The following is a 22,335-nucleotide window of genomic DNA, read 5'->3' as shown; positions in this document are numbered from 1 at the left end:
TGGTTTGGGAGGTATTCTTTGCATGACCCCTACCTTGACCTCAACCTAAGTCTTAATAAGCAGTACCTTAATTTATAGTTTCTCACAATCTCAACATAAGTCTTAGTAAGCAGTATCCTAATTTATAGTTTCTCACAATCTCGACATAAGTCTTAGTAAGCAGTATCCTAATTTATAGTTTCTTACAATCTCGGCATAAGTCTTAATAAACAATATCCTAATTTATAGTTTCTCACAATCTCGACATAAGTCTTAGTAAGCAGTATCCTAATTTATAGTTTCTTACAATCTCGGCATAAGTCTTAATAAACAATACTCTAGTTTATGGTTTCTCACAATCCCCCCTTTTTCTTTTTATCCTATTATTGTTTATTAGATACTACTTTCATTTTCGACACTGCAGGCAAATCTTCTTCCACAATCCCAACATTTATCATAACACTCACAAGGTAATATCTCACAATTACAATCATAGTTCTTATGTGGCATAACGCATTCACAACAATCGTCATCTTCATTAATAGATACACTCTTATATTTTGCCTCAGACTTCGTAGTCAAAATAAGCAATTTAGCTGTGTCGAATCGTTCTTTAATAAAATGTAAAATACAGCGTAATATGCAAGGTCCAAATATAAGTCCTAAAATCAATATAATAAGTGGTCCTGCTAAAGCAGACAACAAAGTGGTTAGCCAAGGTGAAGCATTAAACCAGTTTTCATACCATGACTTGCTTGCTTCACGATCTTTTTTACGTTGATTTAACCTTTTCCGGAGTTCAGACATGGTGTCTTGGACTACTCCCGTATGGTCAGCAAAAAAACAACATTCTTCATTGAGAGCTACGCATAACCCTCCTTCTTTTAAGAACAATAGGTCTAATCCTCTCCTATTTTGCAGTACCACTTCTGATAAAGATTTTACTGAAGTGGCTAAACTTTGAATAGATTGCTCTATTTTTATTAAATCCTCATCTACAGCCACCTGCAAACTTTGTAATTCCTGACCTTTCACCAGGGAGGCTATGCCTGTACCTGCTCCAACTCCACCCGCTATCAGCAGTGTAGCTAGGGTTATCGCCGTAATTGGCTCTCGTTTTTGTCTATTCAGGTTTCCTTCAAAGTGGCGTAGCACCTCCTCAGAGGTGTGATAGATTAGACGAGGAACAATAATCACCTGTATGCAAAACTGAGATTCATTAAACACGTTTAAGGATAGGCAAGGCGTTATTCCGATGTCTGAACAAACCCATTTAGCTCCTGGTGTCGGGATAGCCCATTTGTCTTTTTTATCTTTGTGTTTCTTTATATTGGTGTTAGTGACTGTTCGGCTGCACAAAGGCTGATACTTTTTGGGCACTGTGCCTATACATCTTCCCTGACCTGTTACTAATTGAATAGTAATTCCTTGCGTATGATTCCTCTGGTCATCCCAGGGACATTCTTGTGGGTTTGAACCATTAGACCATTGAATCATACCTGGTTTTCCAACTGCCTCTAAATATGGTGGTCTAATATTATAACATAACCAGCATTCTTCAGTTAAATTTGGTTTACTTTCATTAAGGGCATGATAAGAGGCTTGCATTAGATCCCATAAGGGGTTCTTGGATTCTGACGACTCTAAATCTCTGGATAAAGAGAATTTAGTCACAGCGTTATTAGTTGTTTTCAAAGGAGAGCCTGCGGAAGGGATTCTGACAATTACGGGGGCCATCCTTTCTTCAGAGGAAGTGGGCGGATTCAGGACCAAATTTGGTCCTATTGGCAAAAGATCGTGGGGCATCGGTTCCTTCTTAATTTGAAAAATTCCCCCTCTATCTGCACCTTGTTCGTAATATCTAATTCCCCAAAATTTTCCTTCAAGCCAAAAGTCCTGACTAGGATCTTTTATGGTTATATCGATGCCCATACAATTATAAGTTTTCGGATTCGAATTCCACTTTAATGTTGTTGTTTTACAATTAAGCGGTGACTTTGTTATTTCTAAATTTTGGTCCCCGGATGCAGACCAATCAGAGGCCCATGTGACGCATCCCCAGTATGGACAAAAAAAATGGCCTGGAGAATTACAGTATAATTTGCCAGGGTTCAATGCTGGGCATATATAAACTGCTTTACCTGGACCTGCTGGGCCTTGGTCAATAATCAGGTCTTCTATGCTCACTTTAAAACTAATTGTTTTCTCATCTGTTTGTGCTTGGATTGGCTTATTCGGATATTGTATGCTTGTTATTATCCAGTTTATGGGTTCATGAGGGTTTCTTTTTCCATTTGCTTGGGCTATTATCAATAATAAAACTAACGGTATACCAGGAAAAAGGGTATCTGTCAATTTTGCTAACTTAGGTATCCTTTTACCAGTCTTGGGGAAGTTCGACCATAGCTGCTTTCGCGTCCCATTGTTCTGGTTCTTTTCTCCACAGTTTGTTTCTCCTCTGCCTCGCCCGTCGACTCGGTTGCTTCGAGCCACGGGGTGTACCATCTTCTCGGCAGCAAGGGAAATCTTCAGGAGAACAGCTGTTTCGGGTTTTCTGCCTGTTTATATAGGCTTCCCACTTTGCAGCTTTGACTAATGGGACAAAGCAAGACACAGTTAGTCCTTCCCTTCTGCACTTTGTAGCCAAAATTTCAACTACAAAGGGGACTGGTTCGTTGGAATGGTAACAATAATATTGAGGGTTTATTCTTTTTGGCAAAAATTTCCCACCATTCATGGGATCCTCGAATAATTTCTTGTTCTGACTCTAATTGTTTTTAATTTCCACTCAGTGAGAGTTCTTTGGATTTTCCAACACTGTGTGCAAACTCTTATCGGAGGGTATCCATATTCACAGTGTGTCCACCATTTATCCTGGCATACCTTACACTTGCAACAAGCAAATGGATAACAATTGCAGTTCAAATTATTGCATCTGATTCGTATATCTAGAGTGCTTAATAGCTTTTCCTCTATATTCAATATTGTGTTACTGCATAAGTTTAGCAATTTCCTTCAACACACTTCGTACGCTTCAAAATATAATAGATAAAAAGAGAGATAATTATAGCAAATATAAACAGCAATATACACTTTATACTAAAAGGTAATGCGGCAAAATAATCAACTAAAGTTTCTATCATTACATTATCTTCTCAGAGTTATTTTGGTGTCACCTGGAGTACTGATTACTTTCCAGTGAGGTCTCGTCACTGGGCCTTTAATGCGACTGGCATGAGTCCATCCACGCTCAGCAGTCCGGACAGCTGTTTCTGTTGTAAGCAAAACAAGATAAGGTCCCTCCCAATTGGGTTTTAGGGTTTCTTCTTTCCACGTTTTAACCAATATCCAGTCCCCAGGTTTAAAATTGTGAATTTTTAAGTCCAACGGGGGTCGTTGCACAATCAGTCCATGTTCCCAAAGCTTGTTACGATGTTCTGCTAATTGTGAAATATATTTATTAATCACATGATCTCGAATTAAAACATTTGTTTGTGGACTTTCGATTCTATAGGGCATTCCATACACCAGTTCAAACGCTGATATTCTTACATCTGCTCGGGGCCTGGTTCTGAGAATTAATAGTGCCATGGGTAGGCACTTAACCCATGATAATTTGGTTTCTATCATTAATTTAGTCAAAATAGTTTTGATTTCTCCATTCATCCTTTCAACTTTTCCCGAGCTTTGTGGATGCCATGGTGTATGGTATTCCCACTTAATACCCAAACTTCCTGTTAGATCTCTAACAATTTTTGACACAAAGTGTGTTCCTCTGTCCGAGTCGATTACATCAGGTACCCCATATCGAGGTATAATATGTTCAAGTAATACCTTAGTAACTTGGTTAGCAGTTGCCTTAGAGGTAGGAAAAGCCTCAACATAATGTGTTAAATGATCCACCATTACTAATAAATATTTGTAACGCCCTACCCTGGGCAGTTCAGTAAAATCCACTTGTATGTGTGAGAAAGGTCTATATGCTGGGGAACGTCCTCCAAGAGGTTTTTGTCTCATGTTGTTTCGATTAACTTTTTGACAGGTCTCGCAGGCTGCTGTGACTGCCTTTGCTATGTTATATACGCTTATACAGGCAAACTGTTGATTGAAATGATCAACTAACGCCTGGGTTCCCCAGTGTGTTTTACTGTGTATTTTTGAAAATATTTCGAGTGCTATGCCTTTCGGCAAGACTTCTCTCCCATCCGGCAATATGTATTTACTATCTTGTTCCTTAGCTCCCATTTGTTTTAGTTTTTCCTTTTCTGCAGGCTCAAAACTCAAATTTTTACTAACAGGCACTTGTTGCATCGTCAAAATCGTACTATAATTGCCTGCTACTCGTTTTGCTTCTGTATCGGCTGCATTATTTCCCCTAACTTGATAACTCGTACCTCGCTGGTGTCCCTTTATATGTACGACTGCTATTTTATTTGGCATTTTCAATGCCCCCAGAACTCGCCGAATTAATTCTGGGTGTATCAGTTCTTTTCCCTGTGAGTTAACAAATCCTCTTTCCTCCCATATTTTCCCAAAGGTATGTACTACTCCGAACGCATAGCGTGAGTCTGTATATATAGTTCCATCCTTTCCTTTCAGTGACACTAAGGCTTTCCACAATGCGTACAGCTCACAGGCTTGAGCCGACCAGCTGGCACTCAGGGGGCCCGATTCTATTGTCTTAAATTCTCCTTTCTCCAACTTAACGATGGCATACCCTGACAATCGTTTACCTTCCACTATTCGAGATGACCCATCTATAAAAAATATTTCTCCATGTTGTAATTCCTCTTCTTCTAGATCTGGTCGAATTCGTGTTTGTTGTTCAATCGTTTGGAGACAATCGTGTATTAACTCAGTACTTTCCCCTGGGTATAGAAATTCTGCAGGGTTAACCGCTCCGACAGTCCTTAGGGACAGTTTTGGAGATTCTATAAGTATTCCCTCATACTTTAGTAGTCGGCTATCTGTAAGCCATTTTTCTGCTTTTTGTTGAAGTACCCCCCTTATGTTATGAGGCGCATATAGGACAACTTCTCCATTGAAGGTAATACGATTCGTTTCTTCAAGTAATAAGGCAGCAGCAACAATGATTTGTAAACAACTTGGCCAACCCCTGCTTACAGGATCTAACAGCTTTGATAAGTATGCCACCGGTTTCTTTTGTCCAGCCCATTCCTGAGTTAATACTCCGAATGCTGTTCCTTCATGTATGTTAACGAATAAATGGAATGGCCGCTTTAGATCTGGGAGGCTTAAAACCGGTGCTTGACTTAACTCCCTTTTAAGGCTGGCAAACTGCTCCTGATCCTGAGGGGTCCACTTGGGTATTTTATCTTTAGACAGTTGTTCATATAAAATTTTAACTTTAAAGCTGTAATTCTCTATCCACTGCCTACAATACCCAAATAGCCCTAATGCTTGCCGAATTTGCCTTTTAGTGACAGGCATAGGTAATTCTAAAATTCCCTTAATGCGCTCTGGATCCAATATCTTTTTGCCGTTAAACAAATAATGCCCCAAATATTTCACTTTTTCTTCCACAAATTGTAACTTTTCTTGTGATACTCGTAGTCCCTGTTGTGCAAGAAAGTTTAGGAGTTGAATGCTTTCTTTTCTTACATCTTCCTTATTATTCCCTGCTATGAGCAGATCATCTACATACTGTAACAGCACATTTCCCGTTTGTACCCGGTATTCTTTTAAGAGCTCTTCCAGGGCCTGTCCAAACAGATTAGGGGACTCAGTGAACCCTTGGGGGAGCACCGTCCATCTCAATTGCTGTCTACGGCCTGTCTCTATGTCTTCCCATTCAAAGGCAAAATAATCACGGCATTCTTCTGCCAGTGGACAGGCCCAAAAGGCATCCTTTAAATCAATCACACTATACCAGGAGTTATGGGGTCCTAGCTTGCTTAGCAGTGTGTATGGATTTGCTACTACAGGGAACCGGGTGATAGTTCTTTTGTTTATTTCCCTTAAATCATGCACAAGCCGATATTTCCCATTTGGCTTTTTCACAGGCAAAATGGGAGTGTTAAAGGGTGACATACAAGGCTCTAAGATTCCTTGTGCTAACAATCGATCAATTTCTGGCTTTAATCCTCTCCATCCTTCTAGGGATATGGGATATTGCCTTACCCTCACAGGTATGTGGGGTTCGGAAATTTGAATTTTAATCGGTGGGATTTTTAGTTTACTTATTGTGTCCGGAGAGTACCAGACATCGGGGTTAATTTGTTTTTGATCATCCACGGTCAAAGGATAAGCAGACACCATTAGCTCTTGATTTTTTACTTTAATTTCTAATTGCAATTCAACAATTAAATCTCGTCCTAGCAGATTAAATTCTGCTTCAGGGACGAGCAAGAGTTCACCCATTCCAAATTTATTTTCAGTTTCGAATACTACATTTTTGATTTTGCTTACTTTAAAGGGTTCTCCTTTTGCCCCAATTACTTGTACTTTTTCAGGGGAAACTTTACATCCCTCAGGTATTTGCCTAATAGTCGATTTCTCAGCTCCAGTGTCTACTAAAAAGGTGAACTCTTGTTTATGGGGACCTATTTTTAATTTTATCAAGGGCTCATGATGACTCCGGTCCCCTAAGATATAGAGCCCCTGACTTTCCTATTCCGTTTTCAATATTTCCTCATCCCTGATCCTTTCTCTGCAATTCTTCTTTATATGTCCCTTCTTTCCACAGTAAAAACAACATCTCTGTTCCTTCTTTACTACTACATTCCCTTGTTTCGCTCCAGCAGATCTGTGTTTACCAGCCCGCCCTTTGCGATCCTCTCTGACTGCTGCTACCATCATTTTTACTTGTCGCTTGCTGCTCTCTTCTTCCCGCCTTACGTAGACTTTCTGAGCTTCTCTCAATAATTCATCCAACCCTCTATTCTGCCAGTCTTCTAACTTTTCAATCTTCTTTCTGATATCTTCCCATGATTTTGCCACAAACTGAGTTTTGAGGAGCGCTTGCCCTAAAGGGTCGTCTGGATTTACCCCAGAGTACAGCTGAAGGGCTTTCCTCAGTCGTTCCAGCCACTCAGTAGGGCTCTCATTTTTCTTTTGCATTTCATTAAATGCTTTATTAATATTCTGGCCACGGGGTACTGCTTCTCTAATCCCTTGAATTACTATAGTTCTCAGGTCCTGCATATGGGTTCTATGCACCGGATCCTGATTATCCCAATTAGGTTTTTGGAGTGGCCATTTAATATCTGCTGGAGGTCCCTGGGCATGCTGAGCATCCCACAGTCTCATTCCTGCTCGTCTGATCATATCTCTTTCCTCGGTAGTAAATAATTGACCAAGGATAGATTGCATCTCATCCCAAGTATAAAGGTTTGGTCCCAAAAATTGATCTAATCTTTCTGCCACTCCGAGTGGGTCCTCAATTAGGGTTCCCATCTCGGTTCTTTTAAAATCTCGTAGGTCAGCCGAGCTTAGGGGTACAGAAATATATCCAATCACAGGTTGGGGTCCCCCCATGGGTATTTCCCTTAGAGGATACATCTGAGCTGCCCCTTTTTGACTCCTAGTCATGCGTCTAGGAGGAGGGGAAGACCCTTGTTCTGATTCTGGGGGGGGGGTGGATGCTCTGGGGACCTCTGGAGGGGCTGTGGGAGCAGGAGGAGGAATGTAAGGAGGGGGGGTTAGAAGGGTTTCATCTAACTCTTCCTTCTTTTTCTCTTGTTTAGTTTTCACTTCATTCAGTGGATAAAGTCTAGCTCCCGGTCTTTCTAGCCACATTTTTGCATACTGACTCTCTTCCGGGTTAAGGGGTTTTTTATTATTAACCCAGAGGTTTAATTGTTGTCTGACCCAGTCTTTTTCTGACCCATAGACTGGCCAAAAGACATCTTTAGAAATCTTCTTCCCTCCCCATATCCTAGTACAATATTCTATCATTTTTTGTTTATCTCTCCCTAGGGTTCCAGGGAAATATCTCCAATTGTCTAGGATATATGCCAGAGGGGTATTCTTAGGTACAGTGGGTACCCTTCCCATGGGAGTCGAAGGCTTGCTGCCCTTCGCCCCCATCTTCTGGAATATCCACAAGCATACACTCACTCGCTCCCCTTGTTCCTGGCCCAGTCCCTCGCGGGAGATGGGAAACGCAGTACTTAAGGGTCCACACTCGCTTGGTTCAATATAGCGAACCTCTCACTTGTTATATTCCAGGAAACCCAATCCCGCCCGAACGGTAAACCTGCGACCAAATTCGCAATATACTTACGCACCCTGCGTCTTCGTCCGGACTCCTGTGCACAGAATTTTTATGGGATTTTACCGGTTTCCCCTTTGCTCATCATTCTAGAATTTAGGTTCGTCGGTAAGGTTGAGGTAAGCTGTCGGTCGCGGGGCCGCGGATTGCCGCGGGGCGCCTCCCCGGAGGACAGAAGCTCACCGTTCCTTATCCGAGTCACGGCACCAAGATTGTCATAAATTGAGACCGCAATGGATCAGAATCCAATTAGAATTTTATTAATTATAGCAAGTAGAATATGAGCAAATACAGCGCTGGACGGCAGGGGAGTCTGCGCTCCGCCAACTGCCGTATTGAGTAGTTCGAACAGTCTCTTTTTATACATTTTTTTTCTTCCATGTTCAAAGGAATAGTGGGAGGTATTCTTCTCATGCTTCAGTTTCTTATCTCTGTCTTCGCAAGCTTCAGTTCCTTATCTCTGTTCGTTAGTCTGGACATCTGGTGGTTTGGGAGGTATTCTTTGCATGACCCCTACCTTGACCTCAACCTAAGTCTTAATAAGCAGTACCTTAATTTATAGTTTCTCACAATCTCAACATAAGTCTTAGTAAGCAGTATCCTAATTTATAGTTTCTCACAATCTCGACATAAGTCTTAGTAAGCAGTATCCTAATTTATAGTTTCTTACAATCTCGGCATAAGTCTTAATAAACAATATCCTAATTTATAGTTTCTCACAATCTCGACATAAGTCTTAGTAAGCAGTATCCTAATTTATAGTTTCTTACAATCTCGGCATAAGTCTTAATAAACAATACTCTAGTTTATGGTTTCTCACAATAGGGGTCTGTAGGGGCGGTATAGGGGCCTGTAGGGGCGGTATAGGTCGCTATAGGGGTCTGTAGGGGCGGTATAGGGGCCTGTAGGGGCGGTATAGGGGTCTGTATGGGTCGGTATAGGGGCCTGTAGGGGCCGCAGGGGGTCGCGCGGGGCAGGACCGGGCTGTACCGGGGCGCTCCGGGGCAGGGCGGGGCTCCTACGGAAGCCGAGGAGGCCCCGCCCCGCCGGTGACGCAGATGGGCGTGGCCGGCCCCAACGGCTCTGCGGGGTTCGCGCGCGGCGCGGCGGGAGCGGCGGGTGCGCGCGGGCGCGGGGGTCACGGGGTCGGGGGTCGGGGGTCACGGGGTCGGGGGGCGGTGGGTGGCAGGGGCCGGGCAGCCGGGACTGGGACCGGTCTGACCTTTGACCTGGCTGTCCTTGACGCCACGGGGGGGGGTGGGGCACCGGGAGTGATGCCACAGCTCCTGCCCGGGAGCGACGTCACTGCTGGGAGTGACGTCACTGCCGGCTTCCGGCGTGGCAGCACCGGGTCTCCCTGACAGGGCGTGACATCACCACCGGGGCCAGTGACAGCGTGTGACATCACCGCCCTGCAGCGGACCAGGCGTGACATCACCAGTGACCTCAGTGGCTGGGTATGACACCATCATCAGTGACCCCACCGACCGGGCGTGACATTGGTGGTGACCTCACTGGCTGGGCATGACCTCACCAGGGACCCCACCGACCGGGCGTGACATCACTGGTGACCTCACTGGCTGGGCGTGACCTCACCAGGGACCCCACCGACCGGGCGTGACATCACCGGTGACCTCACTGGCTGGGCGTGACCTCACCAGGGACCCCACCAACCGGGCGTGACATCACCGGTGACCCCAGCGGCCGGGCGTGACCTCACCGGTGACCTCACCGTCCGGGCGTGACGTCGCAGCCCGCAGCCATGTGGCGCGGCGGCGGGGGGCCGGCGTGGCGGGCGCTGGCTGCCAGCGTGTGGCCCCGCGCCCCCGCCCGCCGCCGGCCGCGCCCCCCCGCCCGCGCGCCCCCCGCCGCGGGGCCGGAGCCCCCCCGGGACTACGCGGTGCCCAACGGGGGCTGGAGCAGCGCCATGCGGCACCACTACGGCCGCCTCCTCGGCATGGCCGCCGGCGGCGCCTGGGCGCGCCTGCCCTCCTACCGCAGCGCCCGCCACCACCTCCCGGGCGGGGGCTCTCGGGGCGACGGGGGCGTTGGGGCGGGGGGGTCGGTGCCGCAGCCCCCCCCCGACCCCGCAGGGGCGCCGCCGGGGGACACGCGGCTCTTCCTCCGCGCCATCGAGGGCGACGGCTGCGGCTTCGAGTACGCCATGTTCTTCAACGCCGCCGAGCGCCGCCTGCTCTGCCTCGTCCAGCCCGGGCCCTACCTGGAGGGACACCCCGGGTGAGTGTCCCCGTCCTCCCCGCCGCGCCCCCCGCCGCGTCCCGGCCCCGCGCTCACCGTGTGTCCCCGCGCCCAGCCTGACCCACGGCGGTGCCATCGCCGCCATCGTCGACAGCGCGCTGGGGACCTGCGCCGTGGCCGTGGCCGGCAAGGTGATGACGGCCAACCTCAGCATCGACTACGTGGCGTGAGTGTCCCCGCGGCGGGACGGGGGGTGGGGGGGGGTGTCCCCGCGGCGGGACGGGGCGTCCCCGGGGACGGCGGCGGCGGCGGGGGGGGGGTCTGAGCGCCGTGACCCCCCGCGCAGCCCCGTCCCGCTGGGCGCCGTCGTGCTGCTGGACGGACGCGCCGAGCGGCTCGAGGGACGCAAGGTTTTCCTCTCCTGCGACATCCGGAGCGCCGGCGGGGACACGCTGCACGCACGGGCCACCGGTGGGTGAGGGGGGGGGCGCACACGCGTGGGGACCCCCCCCGCGGGTGGGGGGGCGCGGGGGGACCCCATCCAGCCCGTTCCCCCTCTCTCCTCCAGGGCTCTTCATCCGCCCGGACCCCACCAAGCACCAGCCGCAGGAGGAGGGCAGCGGCCCGTAGCCATCTGCGTGTTCCCCATGACCCCCGTGTCCTCCCCATGTCCCCCCGTGTCCCCCCGTGGACTCCCTGTGTCACCCCATGTCCCCCCGTGTCCCCCCGTGGACTCCCTGTGTCACCCCATGTCCCCCCGTGTCCCCCCATCACCCGAGGTGGGGTGGGGGGCCCCACGAGATCAGAGCCGCCGCAGATCACCCCTCGTGTCCCTGGTGTTATTTGTGGGGTTCAGCTGCGCCCCGGGTGGGACGCCACGGCCAGGAGGGGTCCCCCGCGGGGGAGGGCAGGGACTCCTTAGGGACCCCCCCCAGCCACGCCCCACAACCCCACCTCGGCGTCCCCCCGCCACGCTGCTGACGGGGGGGGGCACACACCCCCACACACACACCCCGCGTGGGGTCGGCGTGACACGGGGGGGGCTCGGCCCCGGGACCCCCGGCGAGGGGAGGGCGGGGCCAGGCGCGGCGCGGCGGGCGGGGCCTGGCCGTGTGGGCGGGGCCGCGGCAGCAGGCGGAGGCTTTGGGGCGTTGTGGGCGGGGTCACTGGAGGTGGGCGGGGCCGCCGGGGGTGTGGGCGGGGCCGGGCGCCCCCCAGGGGTCAGCGCTGAGCTCGGCTGGACGCCGGGGGCGCGGGCGGCGGGAGCGGCACCCGCCGGACACACGGACACGGGCACGGGGCAGGGCCGGGGGGACCCCCGGGGGCCCGGGTGGCGCTCGCCGAAGCTGGGGCCTCAGTTTCCCCCCATGGGCACCTGGGGGCGCAGGGGTCCCGCGGGTGCACCCCAAAGCCGAGCATACAGGGGAGCTGTGGGGTCCCCCGTCTGCACCCCAAAGCTGGGGACAACGGGATTTTGGGGGTCCCATTATTGCACCCCAAAGCCGGGCACACCGGGGAGCTGTGGGGTCCCACGGCTGCACCCCAAAGCTGGGGACACCAGGGATTTTTGGGGTCCCATCATTGCACCCCAAAGCCAGGCACACCAGGGAGCTGTGGGGTCCCACGGCTGCACCCCAAAGCTGGGCACACCTGGGAACTGTGGGGTCCCGTCATTGCACCCCAAAGCCAGGCACACCGGGGAGCTGTGGGGTCCCACCATTGCACCCCAAAGCCAGGGACACCGGGGATTTTTGGGGTCCCGTCATTGCACCCCAAAGCCGGGCACACTGGGGAGCTGTGGGGTCCCATCATTGCACCCCAAAGCCGGGCACACCGGCGAGCTGTGGGGTCCCCCGTCTGCACCCCAAAGCCGGGGACACCGGGGAGCTGTGGGGTCCCACGGGTGCACCCCAAAGCCGGGCACAATGGGAGCTGTGGGGTCTTGTGAGTGCACCCCAAAGCCGGGGACGCTGGGGTGCTGTGGGGCCCCTGGCTGCACCCGAAAACCAGGCACACTAAAGTGATGTGGGGTGCCATGGTTGCACCCCAAAGCTGGGCACGTCGGGGTGCTTTGAGGTCCCCTGGCTGCACCCCAAGGCCGGGCATGTCGGGGTGCCCTGGAGTCCCACCCCTGCGCCCCAGGGCCAGCTACCTCAGGGTGTGGTGGGGTCCCTTTGCTGCACCCCAAAGCTGAGCACATGGGGGTGCCGTGGGGTCCCGTGGGGCCTGGGGGTGCGGAGCCACCCCGGGGGTTTCGGGGCCGTAGGGAGGGTGCCCGCCCAGCCGCCTGGGTCCCCGCTTCGCTTGGCCTGGGGTCAGCGGGGTCACGGGGGGCGGGGGGCGCCCCCGGCAGCCGGGCTCCCCGCGCCGCCCCTCCGTGCCTCAGTTTCCCCCCCAGCCGCGCCGTGGAAAGTCGGAAATTTCCAGTGCGTGGGGCCGGGGGGGCAGGATGCCGGGGGGGGGGGGCAGGATGCCGGGGGGGCCCCCGGCGCCCTTATAACGCTCGGCCGCGCCGCCCGCGCCACCGCCGCCGCCATGCGAGGTAGGGCCTGGTGCGGGGGGCTGCGGGCGGGGGGCACGCGCGGGCGCGGGCGGGTGGGGGCGTGTGTGCGAGGCTGGGGGAGCCGGGCGGGGTGCGCGTGGCAGGGGCTGGGAGGGGGCCTGCGTGTGTGCCAGGGGGGCAGCGCGCGCGTGTGCCCGGGCACGCCTGTGGGCACGCGTGTGGGAGCGTGTAAGCGTGCGGGAGTGTGTGAGATCGGGCGTGCACGCACGGAGGAGCGTGGGAGCGGGCGGGCGTGTGCGTGCAAGTGGGAGCATGCTGGGGTGTGCACGCGTGTGTGCAAGGGCGTGGGAGCATGCAGGGGTGTGCACGCGTGTGTGCAGGCGTGTGGGAGTGCGTGGGAGCAGGCGTGCAAGTGGGATCGGGCAGGAGCGCGTGTGCAAGGGCGTGGGGGCACACGGGGATCTGTGTGCGTGTGCAAGCAAGGGGGAGCGTGCATGGGAGTGTGCAAGGGTGTGGGAGCGCACGGGTGTGCGTGTGTGCGCGCACACGAGTGGGCATGGCTGCCTGCTTGTGCAAGCGGGTGGGAACCTGTTGGACTGTGCGTGTGCAAGAGTGTGTGAGCGTGTGAGCGTGTGGGAGGGCAGGGTGCGGGCAGGCGTGTGCACAACCATACCCGTGCACACCTGTGGGAGCACCCATGTGTGTGCAGGCACGCGTGTGAGCGTGCACATGAGCGTGTCCACATGTGTGCGTGTGTGAGAGCACCAGGAGCTGCCGGGGCACAGGGGCTGCGTGTGTCAGCGTGTGTCAGCGTGTTGCAGCATCACACAGGTTGTACAGCTCACACAGGCGTGTTGGCACATGTTACAGCATGACCATGCGTGTTGTGGCATGTGCAGGCGTGTTTGGGGGCATGTGCACAATGAGGGTTGTGTAACTGCATCTGCACACACTACGGGGTCTGTGCACGCGTGTTACGGCATGTTGCTACATGCGCACACGTGTTACAGCGTGTTGCTGTGTGTGCACATGTGTTACGGTGTGTAGCTGCATATACACACATGTTAAGGCACGTTTACCCATGTCGCAGGGCAGTACAGCGTGTGCGGGTGTTGCACACGGCTCTGGGTGTCCGTGCACGGAGAGTGACATGCACGCACGTTGTGGGGCATGCGTGCGTGTCGTGGGGCGTGCATGCGTGTCACGGGGCGTGCATACATGTTATCGCATGTTGCTGCATGTCCTGGTGGTGCCGGGGCTCTGGGCAGCCCTGTTTCCCCCCCCACACCCGCAGCTGTGGCTGCGAGCGCCCAAGGCCGGGAGCGCGGGTGCCCCCCAGCACCCATGGGTGCCCCCGCGCACCTGTGGGTCGGGCGCTCGCCCTTAGATGTGGTGGGGGCTGGCAGCTGCGCGGGGCCGGCGCAGGTGACACCGACGGGGACACGGACGGGGACACGCAGGTGGCCCCGCTCCCGCGCCGCCCCCGCCCGCAGCCCCCCTGCTTTGGCACTGGGGAAGCTGAGGCAGGGGCGCCGGCACCCCTGGGTGCTGGGGCCGGGGTCCCCAGGGGTCCCCTCTTTCCCTTCCGTGTCATGGCGTGTTGGCCTGTGCCGTGACGTGTCTGCCCGTGTCATGGCGTGTTTTGCTGTGACACTGTGCCGGGGGGGGTCAGGAGCACCGGGTTGTCCCCCCACCCTGGGGACGGTGGGTGCTGATGGGTGCATCAGGTCCCCGTGGGTCTGGGGGTGCTAAGGGTGCTGGTGGGTGTCCCCGGGGCTGGTGGGTGCTGGCGGCTGCCTGCAGAGCTGGCGGGTGCCCGTGGGTGCCTGTGGGGCTGTGGGTGCCTGTGGGTGCCCGTGGGGCTGGTGGGGCCAGTGGGTCCCTGTGGGGCTGACGGGTGCCGGTGGGGCTGGTGGGTACCGGTGGGTGCTGGTGGGGCTGGTGGGTGCCAGCAGGTCCCCATGGGGCTGATAGGAACTGGTGGGTGCTGGTGATGGTGATGGCAGGTACCACTGGGTGCTGATGGGGCTGGTGGGTGCTGGCGGGGCCGACGGGTACTGGTGGGTGCTGGTGGATGCTGGTGGGTGCCGGTGGCGGTGACGGCTGCTGGTGGGTGCCCCTGGGGCTGGTGGGGCGGATGGGTGCTGCTGGAGATGCTGGGTACCGGCGGGTGCCCGTGGGGCTGCTGGGTGCTGGCGGGGCCGGCGGGTGCCGTCGGGTGCCTGTGGGGCTGACGGGTACCGGTGGGCGCTGGTGGGTGCCGGCGGGGACGGCGGGTGCCCGTGGTGGTGGTGGCGGCGGGCACCCGGAGGAACCGGTGCCCACAGGTGCGGGTGGGTGCCGTGGGGGCGGCGGGGAGGCGTGGGGCTGGGCGAGACCTCGTCGACCTCTCGCCGCCGGTTCCCGGCAGGAGCAGCACCCGAAAGCGGCGCTTCCTGGCAGCCGCCGGCGCCGGCACCGTTGACTAATGCGGGTGCCGGGGTGCGGGGCTGAGTCAAAGCGCCGAATTCCCAGGGCCCCTCCGGGTCGGTGCCGCCGTGGGGGTCCCCGGTGCCCGGCCGCCGGCGCCGGATGCGAGGGCGGCCGCCGGGCCCCAAAACTGGGGCAGGTGGAAAAAGCCGACGAAGCGGATTCGGCCCCGGGAGGAAGAGGTGCGGGCGTGTGCACGCGTGAAGGAGCGGCTGCGTGCGTGCAAAGCGTGCGGGAGCGTGCGGGAGCGTGCGGAGGGTCGGCGGGCACGTCGCAGCCTCTGCAAGCATCCCCGAGCGTGCGAGAGCGCCTGTGAGCACGCACTGGCGTGTGCAAGCACACGTGAGCGTCCACAAGCGTGTGTGAACGTGTGCAAGCGTGCAAGAATGAGTGCAAGCGTGGACAAGCGTGCAGCAGCCTGAAGGAGCGTGCACGAGCGTTCACAGCTTTGCACAACCTTTTGCAAACGTGCACGAGGCGAGTGTGCCCAAGCGTGTGCGCGTGACTGAGGGCGTGTGCGTGAGCCCACGCGTGCCTGAGTGTGCATCAGCCCCCCAAAATCCCCGTGCACAAGCGTGCCCGTACATGCACGCGAGGCTGTGTGAGCACGTCGGAGGGGGCTCAGGCACGTCTCAGTGTGCACAAGCGTGTGCAGGGTTGCACGGGTGTGCGTGGACGTGCACAGGCCTGGGCAGGGCAGGGGGTGACAAGCTGGTGGCAGCCGGGGGACAAGAGCCATTGGGGCAGGAGGGGTCTCCTGGGGGCTCTGGGGCATCTCCGGGGTTGGGGTCCCCCCCAGCTGCAGCATCCCCACCCCAGTGTCCCCCAGCTCCGGCGTCCCCCCAGCTCTGGCACGTTTGCTCTGGTGTCCCCCTGCTCCCGTGGCCCCCCACCTCCAGTGTCCCCTGGCTCTGGTGTCCCCTCAAGCTCAGCCGTTCCCCGGCTCTGGTGTCCCCCCAGTTCCCCATCCCCGGTGACCCCAGCCCCGGTGACCCCATCTCCAGTGACCCCAGCCCCAGCATCCTTGTCCCCAGTGACCCCAGCCCCGGTGTCCCCGTGCCCGGTGTCCCCCACCCCATGGCTCTGGTGCCCCCCATCCCCATGACCGCGCCCCATGGCCCCCTGCCCAGCGGTGCCACGCCGGGGCCGTGCCGGGGCCGTGCCGGGGCCGTGCCGGTGCCACGCCAGGGCCGTGCCGGGGCGGCGGGCGCCTTCCTGCGAGGTGGGGCCGCGTCCCAGTTGTGGCTTCGCCGGCGCTCGCTGCCGCTGCGGTTTCAGCAGCCCCCGGCGTCCGGCAGGGCCCACCCTGCGCCGGGGCCGCGGGGGGACGCCCAGGGGGCACCCACGGGGTCCTGGGTGGAACCAGAGCACGTGGGGGACCTCGGAGCCTGTGGGGTGCCTTAGGAACCCATAGGTGCTACGGGAGCCCGTAGGGACCACGCGAGCTCATGGGGGGCACGTGAGCCCACGAGTGACTTCTGGGTCCGTAGGGGACACCGATGCCCGTAGGGGACGTGAGCCCACGGAGTCCCGGTGAGAACGTGGGTGGCAGACGCGGTCCCAGAGAGGACACGCGGTCCCACAGGGAGCTCAGGAGCCCACGGGGTGACACGGGAACTGAGCGGGGACATGGGAGCCCATGGGGTGACATGGGAGCCCATGAGGGACGTGAGCCTACAGGGGACACGTGAGCCCGTGCGGTGGCACGTGAGCCTGTGAGGGACACGTGCGGCCATGGGGGACACATGTCCCATAGGTGCCACGGGAGCCCATGGGGGCCACGGGAGCCCATGGGGGACATCTGGTCCCATAGGTGCCACGGGAGCCCATGGGTGCCACGCAGCCCACCGGGGACATGCGAGCCCAGGGCACGCGTGCAAGGACACAGGTGGCACACGCGGTCCCACGGGTGCCATGTGAGCCCAGAGGGGCTGTGGGCTCCCCGTGCGCCCCGCGGGACCCCTCGGGGCGGGTGCCCACGCCGTCCCTCCTGCCCGCAGCCCACATCGAGGTCATCCCCTGCAAGATCTGCGGGGACAAATCCTCGGGGATCCACTACGGCGTCATCACCTGCGAGGGCTGCAAGGTGGGCCGGTGCCGGGGGTGCCGGGGGGTGCCGGGACGGCGCCGGGGGCGCCAGCACGGCGGTGACCCCCAGCGCAGGGCTTTTTCCGGCGCAGCCAGCAGAGCAGCCTGAGCTACGCCTGCAGCCGCCAGCAGAACTGCCCCATCGACCGGGCCAGCCGCAACCGCTGCCAGCACTGCCGCCTGCAGAAGTGCCTGCGCCTCGGCATGTCCCGCGACGGTGGGTGCCCACCCCGGGCCGCGGGTGCAGCCCCCTCCCCACCGCTGGGTGCACCCCCACGGCTGGGTGCCTCCCCGACGCCACGCCGGGGGTGCATCCCCCACCCCAGAACTGGGTGCATCACCCGGCCGCGGCCCCGTTCCCACCGGCTGCGGCCCCCGGGGCTGCGGCTGCCCGGGGACCACGGGGCGCCCTGGGGAGCTGCGGCATCCCCGGGAGGAAGCGGAGGGGCCATGGGTGCGCTCGGAGGAAGCGGGGCGGTGGAGGCCACCGTGGCACACGCGTGGGGCCGGAAAGCCCCAGTGCCACGGCTATGTAGGTCGCGGGGAGCCGGGCCGGCGCGCGCACACGCGTGCAGACACGCGTGTGGCGTGCGTGTCCCCAGCGCCGCCACCGCCTCTCCCCGCAGCCGTCAAGTTCGGCCGCATGTCCAAGAAGCAGCGGGACCGGCTGCACGCCGAGGTGCAGCAGCAGCTGGAGCAGCGGCAGCGGGAGCGGGCGGCCGAGGGGGCACCCACCATCCCCCTGGGGCTGACGGGGTGCCGGGGCCACCCGCTGGCCCCCAGTGGCACCCTGGGGTGCCCTGGCACCCACCACGGCGGGACGGAGGGCAGGGCTGGTCCCACGGCTGAGGTGGAGCCTGGGCGGCTGGAGGGGACCAAGCGGGACCCAGATGGGGACGGGGACAGGGATGGCCCCAACTTCTACCCCCACCCCGATGTCGGAGGCCTCCTGGAGTCACCCACATCCTCTGTCATGGAGATCGGTGAGTTGCTGGGTGCCGCATGCCCGTCAGGGCTGGGTCTGTCACCCATGGGTGCTCAGAGGTGGTGGGAGCTGGGTCTGCCATCCATGGGTGCTCCATGGTGGTGGGAGTTGGGTCTGCCACCCATGGGTGCTCCATGGTGGTGGGAGTTGGGTCTGCCACCCATGGGTGCTCCATGGTGGTGGGAGTTGGGTCTGCCATCCATGGGTGCTCAGTGGTGGTGGTAGCTGGGTGCATCACCCATGGGTGCTCCATGGTGGTGGGAGTTGGGTGCATCACCCATGGGTGCTCAGAGGTGGTGGGAGCTGGGTCTGCCATCCATGGGTGCTCCATGGTGGTGGGAGTTGGGTCTGCCACCCATGGGTGCTCCATGGTGGTGGGAGTTGGGTCTGCCATCCATGGGTGCTCAGTGGTGGTGGTAGCTGGGTGCATCACCCATGGGTGCTCCATGGTGGTGGGACCTTGCCCACTGGGGACATGGGTGCCCGCCCCCATCCCCCTGTCCCCCTGCAGAGCACCTCACCCAGAACGTCCTCAAGTCGTACCGGGAGACCTGTCAGCTCCGCGCCGAGGACCTGCAGCTCCGGCGCTGGGACACCTTCTCCCGTGAGGAGGTCTGCGCCTACCAGAAGAAGGTGAGGCCACCGGCGTGGGGACACGGGGGTCCCCAGCGCACCCAGAGGGTGCCGAGGGCCGGGTGCCCGGGGCTCCGGCGCGGTGCAGAGCGACGGGGACGCTCTTGGGGGCTTTGGGGGGGTGGGGTTTGGGGTGGGGGTGACGGCCGGTCCCGCAGTCGATGGAGGAGATGTGGCAGCGCTGCGCCGGGCGCATCACCGAGGCCATCCAGTACGTGGTGGAGTTCGCCAAGCGCCTGTGTGGCTTCATGGACCTCTGCCAGAACGACCAGATCGTCCTCCTCAAAGCAGGTATGGGGCCACCGCGTCCCCTGTCCCCAGCCCCGGGGCCACCCTGTCCCCCTGTCCCCGGCCCCACAGTCCCTGCTGCCCCTGTGTCCCCAGCCCTGGCGTCCCATGGGTCTCACCAGGGAGGTGACAGTCCCGTGGGTCCCACCGGGGAGGTGTCAGTCCCCAGGGGCCACCCTGAGCCCACTGGAGAGGTGACAGTCCCGTGGGTCTCACCAGGGAGGTGACAGTCCCGTGGGTCCCTCCGGGGAGGTGACAGTCCCCAAGGGCCACCTGGAGCCCACCAGGGAGGTGACAGTCCCATGGGTCCCACCAGGGAGGTGTCAGTCCCCAGGGGCCACCCTGAGCCCACTGGAGAGGTGACAGTCCCGTGGGTCTCACCAGGGAGGTGACAGTCCCGTGGGTCCCTCCGGGGAGGTGTCAGTCCCCAAGGGCCACCTGGAGCCCACCGGGGAGGTGACAGTCCCGTGGGTCCCACCGGGGAGGTGTCAGTCCCCAAGGGCCACCCTGAGCCCACCGCGGAGGTGACAGTCCCGTGGGTCCCACTGGGGAGGTGTCAGTCCGCAAGGGCCACCCTGAGCCCACCGGGGAGGTGTCAGTCCCCAAGGGCCACCTGGAGCCCACCGGGGAGGTGACAGTCCCGTGGGTCCCACCAGGGAGGTGTCAGTCCCCAAGGGCCACCCTGAGCCCACCGGGGAGGTGTCAGTCCCCAAGGGCCACCCTGAGCCCACCGCGGAGGTGACAGTCCTGTGGGTCCCTCCGGGGAGGTGACAGCCCCGCGGGCTGGTGCCATGGGGGCACCGACCCAACCAACAGCCCTGTGTCCCCGGTGCCACCGTCCCCGTCCCGCTGCCGGGCGGTGGCAGGCGCCATGGAGGTGGTGCTGGTGCGCATGTGCCGAGCCTTCAACTCCGACAACCGGACCGTCTTCTTCGAGGGCAAGTACGCCGGCGCCGAGCTCTTCCGATCCCTGGGTAGGGCTGGGGACACGCGGGGGGGACACAGGGGGACACGTGGGGACAGGCGGTGACGAGGGTCCCCCCAGGCTGCCACGAGCTCATCGCCTCCATCTTCGACTTCGCCCAGAGCCTCTGTGCTCTGCACTTCTCGGAGAGCGAGGTGGCCCTCTTCAGCGCCCTCGTCCTCATCAACGCCAGTGAGGGACCCCCCCCGTCCCCCCCCGTGTCCCCTCCCCATGTCCCCGCCCCATGTCTCAGTTTCCCTCCCCAGCCCTGTGAGAACCCAGACAAGGGTTTGCCCAAAACCCCGTGGTTTTGTCCTAAAGCAGGTGCTGGGGTTGGGTGTCCTGAGCTGGCCCCTGCTGTCCCCCACCCTGTCCCTGTGGTGTCCCCACCCTGTCCCTACCCTCCTGTGGTCCCCGGCCTGTCCCCATCCTCATCCCACCCTGCCACGGTCCCATCTCTCCCCCTCACCACCCCTGTCCTTGTCCCCATCCTTGTCCATTCCCACCCCATCCCCATCCGCACCCCATCCCATCTCTGTCCCCAACCTGTCCCATCCCCACCCCATCCCTGTCCCACCCCTGTCCCCAACCTGTCCCTGTGCCAATCCCATCCCAGTCCCTGTGCCCATCCTGTCCCCATCTTAATCCCATCCCTGACCCCAGCTTGTCCCCATCCCCATCTTGTCCCTGTCCCAACCCTGTCCCCATCCTTGTCCATCCCATCCCATCCCTGTCCCTGTGCCCATCCTGTCCCCATCCTCATCACATCCCTGTCCCCATCCCGCCCCCATCCCACCCCCGTCCCCACACCACCCCCGTGTCCCCCGTACCCATCCCCATCCCCACCCCTGTCCCCATCCCCGTCGCTGTCCCCATCGCCACCCCGGCGCCACCACCGTGTCCCCCATCCCATCCCCGTCGCTGTCCCCATCGCCACCCCGGCGCCACCACCGTGTCCCCCATCCCATCCCCGTCGCTGTCCCCATCGCCACCCCGGCGCCACCACCGTGTCCCCCATCCCATCCCCGTCGCCGCCCCCGCGCCACCGCCGTGTCCCCTGTCCCCAGACCGGCCGTGGCTGCAGGAGCAGGCGAAGGTGGCACGGCTGCAGGGACACCTGGAAGTCGCCTTCCGCCTCCTGCTGCGCCGGACCCACCGCGAGGGGCTCCTGGCCAGGGTGCGGGTGCGGGGGGCCGGGGGGCTGCCGTGGGCAGGGGTCACCCGCGGCGTGCCAGGCGTGTGACGGGCCGTGTCCCCGCGCAGCTGCCGCCGCAGGGGCGCCTGCGGGCGCTGTGCTCGCAGCACGTGGAGCAGCTCCAGGCCTTCCGCCGCCTGCACCCCGGGGTGCTGCACGCCGCCTTCCCCCCGCTCTACCGAGAGCTCTTCGCTTCCGAGGCCGAGACCCCCGGCAGCGCCCGCTGAGCCCCCCGGCGGGCCCGGGCGCCGGGGTCCTCGCCCTGCCCTCCCCCTGCCCCTGCCCGCCCGTGGCTGGGGCGGTGGGGAGCGCTGGCACCCGTGGGTGCTCCCACGGCCGGGGGCGCCTGCGCCTGGTGGGACTCCAGCACCCAGAGGGGCTTCGTCACCCGCGGAGGGTGCAACAACACCCGGAGGGGCTTCGTCACCCAGAGGGACTTCAGCACCCAGCAGTGCTCCATCACCTGGTGATGCTCCATCACCCACAGAGGTTCCATCACCTGGTGACACTCTGTCACCTGGTAGGGTTTTGTCACCCCTCAATGCTCTGTCACCCAGTGATGGTCTGTCACCCAGCGGGGCTCTGTCACCCATGGAGGATCCATCACCTGGTGACTCTGTCACCTGGCGGGGTTTTGTCACCCAGGGATGCTCCATCACCCGCTGTCATCTGGTGGGGCTCTGTCGCCTGGTGATGCCCCATCACTGGGTGATGCCCTGTCACCCATCAGGGTTTTGTCACCCAGTGATGCTCTGTCACCCAGCAATGCTCTGTCACCTGGCAGGGCTTTGTCACCCGG

General features: G+C 59.1%; 2 protein-coding genes across 3 annotated transcripts; both read left to right on the top strand.

Moving 5' to 3' along the window:
* Nucleotides 1-9,312: 9,312 nt before the first annotated feature.
* On the top strand, nucleotides 9,313-11,073 carry LOC135318249 (acyl-coenzyme A thioesterase THEM4-like). 2 transcript variants are annotated; one of them, XM_064475399.1, is made up of 5 exons: nucleotides 9,313-9,331; nucleotides 9,750-10,450; nucleotides 10,527-10,637; nucleotides 10,758-10,882; nucleotides 10,980-11,073. In XM_064475399.1, the coding sequence occupies exons 2-5, from the start codon at nucleotides 9,975-9,977 to the stop codon at nucleotides 11,039-11,041; spliced, it is 774 nt and encodes a 257-aa protein (XP_064331469.1). In that variant the 5' UTR covers nucleotides 9,313-9,331; nucleotides 9,750-9,974; the 3' UTR covers nucleotides 11,042-11,073. The 2 variants fall into 2 exon arrangements, with proteins under 2 accessions (XP_064331469.1, XP_064331468.1); XM_064475398.1 differs by lacking the exon at nucleotides 9,313-9,331 and having other exon boundaries at nucleotides 9,704-10,450.
* Nucleotides 11,074-14,301: 3,228 nt separating this feature from the next.
* On the top strand, nucleotides 14,302-21,763 carry RORC (RAR related orphan receptor C). Its single transcript, XM_064474725.1, has 10 exons — nucleotides 14,302-14,329; nucleotides 17,384-17,469; nucleotides 17,547-17,688; nucleotides 18,098-18,454; nucleotides 18,968-19,089; nucleotides 19,248-19,380; nucleotides 20,244-20,351; nucleotides 20,423-20,533; nucleotides 21,409-21,518; nucleotides 21,605-21,763. Exons 1-10 carry the CDS (start codon nucleotides 14,302-14,304, stop codon nucleotides 21,761-21,763), a joined length of 1,356 nt encoding a protein of 451 aa, XP_064330795.1.
* Nucleotides 21,764-22,335: the final 572 nt, after the last annotated feature.

The sequence above is a fragment of the Phalacrocorax carbo genome, chromosome 28 (assembly GCF_963921805.1).
Source record: "Phalacrocorax carbo chromosome 28, bPhaCar2.1, whole genome shotgun sequence".
Classification (NCBI taxonomy): domain Eukaryota; kingdom Metazoa; phylum Chordata; class Aves; order Suliformes; family Phalacrocoracidae; genus Phalacrocorax; species Phalacrocorax carbo.
This window is presented reverse-complemented; position numbering and strand designations above follow the sequence as displayed.

What these genes read in the sequence shown, in the direction of transcription:
- LOC135318249 (XM_064475399.1), top strand. Translation starts at nt 9,975, where the DNA reads ATGTGGCGCGGCGGCGGGGGGCCGGCGTGGCGGGCGCTGGCTGCCAGC. An exon ending in TACCTGGAGGGACACCCCGG is followed by an intron (nt 10,451 to 10,526) that starts GTGAGTGTCCCC and finishes CCCCGCGCCCAG; the next exon opens with CCTGACCCACGGCGGTGCCA. An exon ending in CTCAGCATCGACTACGTGGC is followed by an intron (nt 10,638 to 10,757) that starts GTGAGTGTCCCC and finishes CCCCCCGCGCAG; the next exon opens with CCCCGTCCCGCTGGGCGCCG.
- RORC (XM_064474725.1), top strand. Translation starts at nt 14,302, where the DNA reads ATGTGGTGGGGGCTGGCAGCTGCGCGGG. An exon ending in TCACCTGCGAGGGCTGCAAG is followed by an intron (nt 17,470 to 17,546) that starts GTGGGCCGGTGC and finishes CCCCCAGCGCAG; the next exon opens with GGCTTTTTCCGGCGCAGCCA. An exon ending in ATCCTCTGTCATGGAGATCG is followed by an intron (nt 18,455 to 18,967) that starts GTGAGTTGCTGG and finishes GTCCCCCTGCAG; the next exon opens with AGCACCTCACCCAGAACGTC.